This window comes from Leiobunum rupestre, chromosome 2 (genome assembly GCF_980474605.1).
Source record: "Leiobunum rupestre chromosome 2, qqLeiRupe1.1.hap1, whole genome shotgun sequence".
NCBI lineage: Eukaryota > Metazoa > Arthropoda > Arachnida > Opiliones > Sclerosomatidae > Leiobunum > Leiobunum rupestre.
In genome coordinates, this window is record NC_143385.1 from 63,396,870 (window position 1) to 63,403,660 (window position 6,791).

At 36.2% G+C, this 6,791-nt stretch overlaps 1 protein-coding gene across 2 annotated transcripts; it reads left to right on the plus strand.

The window, feature by feature from the left end:
• The first annotated feature begins 211 nt into the window (after positions 1 to 211).
• Positions 212 to 4,191, plus strand: LOC149958705 (uncharacterized). 2 transcript variants are annotated; one of them, XM_090165011.1, is made up of 3 exons: positions 212 to 1,236; positions 1,762 to 2,935; positions 3,002 to 4,191. In XM_090165011.1, the coding sequence occupies exon 1, from the start codon at positions 563 to 565 to the stop codon at positions 1,031 to 1,033; it is 471 nt and encodes a 156-aa protein (XP_090021137.1). In that variant the 5' UTR covers positions 212 to 562; the 3' UTR covers positions 1,034 to 1,236; positions 1,762 to 2,935; positions 3,002 to 4,191. The 2 variants fall into 2 exon arrangements, with proteins under 2 accessions (XP_090021137.1, XP_090021136.1); XM_090165010.1 differs by having other exon boundaries at positions 1,762 to 4,191.
• The last annotated feature ends 2,600 nt before the right edge of the window (positions 4,192 to 6,791 follow it).

Consider the following 6,791-nt stretch of genomic DNA (forward strand, 5'->3'; position numbering starts at 1 on the left):
TGGGCCCGGGGGATAATTATTCTCCAAGATATTTAATTTCAAAATTTAACTCCATACAGGTATTTACTTAATGTATAAACAACGTATTTATAATAACTAAAATCATGAAATATTGCTGACTGTCAGTCTCTGAAGTAGGAAGTGGCGTCTACATGGATATCGGCTTATCTTATCTGACTGATTTCGCAAATTGATTCTCGCAAACGGGACAGGTAAGATCTCGAAGCATTCGCGGATGGTTTTTCGAAGCTAACTGAAGCTGATTTTACGTCGCGACATAGTTGGTACATTTTGCTTACCCAATAGAAGAGACACTTGCACGTAGTACAAGTAGTTTTCAAGTGACGTCTTTATTGCGCGTCGACCACCGTTTTGACCAATCACGTTTCGCCACATCTACGTTGTAAATTTATCACCGTCTAACGACGAAAAAATTGGACTTGTCTTCAATCAACTGCTCATTTGGGATGGTCTCTGTGTACCACAAAATTGGAACAATTGAATTTGTGTCTATAACCACGCCCAAAGTGCCATAGAAATTGGTATATTTGAATACGACATCATGCATCCTTTACTTCAAACTTTCGGCTCATACTTAAACTCCTTTTTCTGGAATTACATCAATCCATTTTTCTGGACTGTACTGAACGATGTGATCAGAAAGCAAGTGGAAGCTACTCCATTCTCAGAAAAACCGACTCCATCTTCAGAAAAACCGACTTCTTCTTCAGAAAAACCGACTCCATCTTCAGAAAAACCGACTTCTTCTTCAGAAAAACCGACTCCATCTTCAGAAAAACCGACTTCTTCTTCAGAAAAACCGACTCCATCTTCAGAAAAACCGACTCCATCTTCAGAAAAACCGACTCCATCAGCGAAACAAAGAGTGTCATCCAAGGATAAACCAGCTCAACAAAACAAAATGACCACTAATTATGGCGTTGTCTTTGGTGCAATGGTCAGCGATGGACCGGTAAATGTTCAAGTGAATGGTCAACCGGTTAACGATTCGGGGAATCGCTCTCAAAATTAATTATGGCTGTGATAGCAAGATAGGAAAATTATGGTTCAAATTGAACATTTAAATAATTTATTTTTAAATTAAATGTTAATTTCGTTTAAAGAAATATGAAAATGTTTCCTGAGTTTATAAACATTGTCAAGCCAAAATCCAAATACAACAGAAAATGCTTTTAGTGATAAAATTGGTGTTACATCATTTGGTTTTAAACTCGGGTAAGTTTAAAGCGATATTTTCGAAAAACTAACCCCCGGAAGTTAAACAATAATTATTTAGCTATAGACACGAATTAACTAAAAACGTAATAAAATTTAACATATTTAAATAATTATTTTTTCTTGGGTTTTATAACTACACGAATAATCTAACATATAAATATGTATATATGTTTGTCCGCTATAGGAATTTACAGTTTTCAACTTAGGTCAACCACATTTGGTATACAATCTCATGGTACCCTGACTGTGGTTTTTGACAGTTACGGTCGGCAAAACAACTTTAATTAATTGAATTACTTTAATAATTAGGTATATCCGCTATATACAAGATACTACACTTTGATCTTAGCCAAAAGACCGAGTTTCTTAATTCTTGAGGCATACACACGAAAAAAGCTTAAATTATTGCATTTTATTTAAAAGCCTTCTTCTATAGACACCAGGCCGTATAATAAAATGCAAATTATTTTGAAATCAACGTATATTTGGTTAAAATTGTCATTAACCAATTGGTTATATCAGGTACGGTGCCATGCGTGGAGACATTTATGGCAACGTTCCATTTTGGTTTTGAATGTGTCGGAGTTTCGTCGTCAACGACGAATTGTCCCTGGTATATCAACAAGAAATGTTAAATTGTTATGTAAGTATATAAATAAGTTTAAATTAAAGAAGTGATATAGTCATCGCAAAATTTGTTAAAATCATCAGAAGAAGATATAGTACACCTTGTACTCCAAATATTCATAATTCCCCGGGAAATACCTGGTACCCAAACTAGTAGTAAGCTAAAAATGAAAGTGCGCGAAGGTTCAAAATACTCAAATATTTCAAATTATTCTTCTCGTACTTCGATTTGCTCGGCTCTAGTAGCAAAACGACGAAGGTATTTCACCTCCTGTATCTGTAGGTACCAAACAACCATGGTAGCAATGTTTGCCGTGAAATCTCCAAAAAATGGTTATCGAAAACAGGGAAAAGGTTAGGCAAAATCTCCAAAAAATGGTTATCGACAACAGGGAAAAGGTTAGCCAAAATCTCAGGAAAATGGTTATCGAAAACATGGAAAAGTAAGGCAAAATCTCAAAAAATAGTTATCGAAAACAAGAAAAAGTAAGGTAAAATCTTAAAAAATAGTTATCGAAAACAGGGAGAAGGTCAGTCAAAATCTCCAAAAAATGGTTATCGACAACAGGGAAAAGGTTAGGCAAAATCTCAGAAAAATGGTTATCGAAAACAGGGAAAAGTAAGGTAAAATCTCAAAAAATAGTTATCTAAAATATAGAGAAGGTCAGTCAAAATCTCCAAAAAATGGTTATCGACAACAGGGAAAAGGTTAGCCAAAATCTCAGAAAAATGGTTATCGAAAACAGGGAAAAGTAAGGTAAAATCTCAAAAAATAGTTATCGAAAACAGGGAAAAGATGGGGCAAAATCTCCAAAAAATGGTTATCGGAAACAGGGAAAAGGTCAGGCAAAAACTCAGAAAATGATTATTGAAAACAGGGAAAAGGTTCTTGCAAAAACTCAGGAAAATAATTATCGAAAACAGCGAAAAGGTCAGGCAAAATCTCAGAAAATGATTATAGAAAACAGGGAAAAGGTCAGGCAAAATCTCAGAAAAACGATTATCGAAAACAGGGAAAAGGTTCTTGCAAAATCTCAGAAAATGATTATCGAAAACAGGGAAACTTCAGGTAAAATCTCAAAAAGTGGTCAATGAAAAGTAAGGTAAAAACTAAAAACTGTGTCATCTTAAACAGAGATTGCGCCAACTCTGTTAAAAAACAAAACAAAAAAAAAAACAAAAAAATTGTGAATATTCTCGAACGAAACGAGTCTAGGTGGCGTCTGCTAGATAAGAAAACCTAACAAGCGACCGACCAAAAGGGACTTACCCGAGGTGGTAAAAGAACTGAACTGAATTGAACTGATCTGAGCTACATTCAAACGAAAAAGTCATAAGAACGTTGCTTCTTAAATAAAATTTTCTAAATATAAGCAAACTATGTAAAAATGATATTAAAATGCAAGTATCGTTATTTATAAAGTCAAACTAATAGCGTCTGCTTTAGCCGCTACCTATCTAAGTTTCAATGGTGAACCAAAGGGGGCGTTGCGATAGTTTTCGGTCGCGAATAGCTATGTTTATAGCTTTCTATCATTGTTTAAAGAAATCAATTTTAAATAACAAGCGGAAATATGAGCTGAAATATTTGAAAAATAAATTAACTTGGGAACCAATTTAGTTTCGCCTTACCACTATTGGTACTGCCATGGTAAAGGGGTTAAATTGTAATTAAATTTTAGCTACGCAACAGCTTGACGTAGTTCGTCAGCAATAGTCTATGACGAAACGATAGTTAATAACGCTTATTTGGATGAACTGTTGGTGATAAGCTATAGATAGTTACCACAGCAACCAAAGAGATAAAACACATTGAATACCGCATTCCCAGTATGTTGGAATAATAGACGAGTGGCAAATACAGTAGTTTCAAACCATGGGATCTTACGTGAGTTCATTTTTCGGCTATAACGAACCGTGTCATCCGGAGAAGCAAAGTGAAGCTGGTTCCTTGATCGCAAGTCAGTGTAAAGTCGTAAATTACGGTGAGATTCACGGCACTGTGCTCAACGAAAACGGACCCATTCAAGTCAACGTGGGCGTTGTGGGACGCAGAAAATCATGAGACTCATCCAGGTACAGCGAATTCGATTGGACTTATCATTTAACCATTGTTCAATTTAAAATTTGGAATTATTTAAAAACTTCTTGATATAAATTTGTAATAATATACTTTTATTTGTTTTGATTTTGAGTCAATCCGTATAATGTTAAAGTCGGAGAGTGTATGCAATGGCGATGACCGTAGCCGTCCTGAGTGTTTTAAGGAAATAAAAAAATTGTCACGAACAATTACGATACTAATAAAGCTTGATTTCCCCTGAATGTTGGTCTCCTCTTACTTTTCCGCTTTTAACTTAGTACAGATGTATAAGTATGACCCTATGCTGAAATTAAAAGTTGAACGTATCGTAGGGGAAAAACCCTGCTCAGAATTAAGAAGACTTATTTGAAACGAAGTGGTGAAGAAGTCACCACTTCGTTTCAAATAAGTCTTTCGATACATAAGCCATTTCTGTTTTTATAACTTTGGTCTCCTAGGGCGCACCGCCATTGTGTTTTTCTAACTTTGGTTTCCTAGTGTGCAACGCCATTGTGTTTTTCTAACATTTTGGTCTCCTAGGCGCACCGCCATTGTGTTTTTCTAACTTTGGTTTCCTAGGGTGCAACGCCATTGTGTTTTTCTAACATTTTGGTCTCCTAGGCGCACCGCCATTGTGTTTTTCTAACTTTGGTTCCCTAGGGCGCAACGCCATTGTGTTTTTCTAACATTTTGGTCTCCTAGGCGCACCGCCATTGTGTTTTTCTAACTTTGGTTTCCTAGGATGCAACGCCATTGTGTTTTTCTAACATTTTGGTCTCCTAGGCGCACCGCCATTGTGTTTTTCTAACTTTGGTTTTCTAGGGTGCAACGCCATTGTGTTTTTCTAACATTTTGGTCTCCTAGGCGCACCGCCATTGTGTTTTTCTAACTTTGGTTTCCTAGGGTGCAACGCCATTGTGTTTTTCTAACATTTTGGTCTCCTAGGCGCACCGCCATTGTGTTTTTCTAACTTTGGTTTCCTAGGGTGCAACGCCATTGTGTTTTTCTAACATTTTGGTCTCCTAGGCGTACCGCCATTGTGTTTTTCTAACTTTGGTTTCCTAGGGTGCAACGCCATTGTGTTTTTCTAACATTTTGGTCTCCTAGGCGCACCGCCATTGTGTTTTTCTAACTTTGGTTTCAGAGGGTGCAACGCCATTGTGTTTTTCTAACATTTTGGTCTCCTAGGCGCACCGCCATTGTGTTTTTCTAACTTTGGTTTCCTAGGGTGCAACGCCATTGTGTTTTTCTAACATTTTGGTCTCCTAGGCGCACCGCCATTGTGTTTTTCTAACTTTGGTTTCCTAGGGTGCAACGCCATTGTGTTTTTCTAACATTTTGGTCTCCTAGGCGCACCGCCATTGTGTTTTTCTAACATTTTGGTCTCCTAGGCGCACCGCCATTGTGTTTTTCTAACTTTGGTTTCCTAGGGTGCAACGCCATTGTGTTTTTCGGGTCAGTGTCAACTCGTCGCTGGGCATGTGGTCGCCGGTCATTTGGTCGCCGGACTAACGGTCGTCTAGGATAAGTGGTCGCCGGTCTATTGGTCGCCGGACTACTGGTACCCTAAGAATATTCGTAAGTCGGACTAGTCGTCGCGTATAATAAAATATTACTTTTACACTCACTAAAAGACACACTGATATCAAAGTATAGCTTAAAATTAACAAAATTATTAAAAAAGACACTGTCTTATAAATGAAGCTTAAATTCAACGCACTAATCTGCCATATTAACCAAATAAATTTTTACTAATTAGTATAATATAAATAATTCATAGATACTGGTCCTTTCGTACTAAGAAATTTTCAAAAACTATAGATAGAGACCAACCTGGCTTAAACCGGTTTGAACTCAAATCATGTAATTTTTTAATAGTCGAATAGACTAACTAATAAAGCTTCTTCACCTTACAATTTAATTAATTCAACATCGAGGTAACAAACATACTCTTCGATTAGAACTCCAAAAATATATTATACTGTTATCCCTAAAGTAACTTAATCTTACTTCACTAAGAGTGGATCATCATTAATTTTAATTTAACTTAGTTTATTAGCTACCGCCCCAGTATAAATAATTTAGCCATAAAACTAGAAAACATTTTTAAAACCAAATAAATTAAGCTTTATAGGGTCTTATCGTCCCATAGACTCATTCTAGCATTTTTACTAAAAAACCAAATGATTATGCTACCTTAGCACAGTCAGGCTACTGCGGCCCTTTAGTTCAACCAGGGGCAGAATTTACTTTAAATAACAGTTCTTAAATAAATGTTTTTGATAAACAGTTAAGGTAAATAGTTGCCGAATTCCTCTATTAAACTTAAATTAAAACTAATTCAACTAAAACTTAATAAAAAAATAACAAGCTCTTATCTCTACTAATTAAATCATTATGAACAATTTTTTAGAATTAAAATCTTCTCTTTATAACACTTCTAAGCGACGTTTTCTTATATGTATTTATCAATTTTTTGCTAGCGACGACTTTTAAATGAAAAAATATTTATAAGCGACGACTCGTCCATCTTATGAACTTTCTTAGGGTACCAGATGTCCGGCGACAACTTGTCCCAGACGACCACTAGGCCGGCGACGATAAGGCCGGCGACCAGTTGGCATGATCCCGTGTTTTTCTAACTTCGGTCTCCTTGGGTGCGCCGCCATTGTGCTTTTCAAACGTTGGTCTCTAAAGGCGTGCCGCCATTATTATGTAAATTGTGCTTTTTTACACATTGAATAATATACAAATGTGATTGTACGAACTAAATCGCATACCTTAACTAAAACTTGTACATGTAACGGGTAAAAACCCTGTTGGCAAAATTGTGACTATATCA

Excerpts from the sequence above, each read along its gene's own strand:
- LOC149958705 (XM_090165010.1), top strand. The coding sequence starts at position 563 with ATGCATCCTTTACTTCAAACTTTCGGCTCATACTTAAACTCCTTTTTC.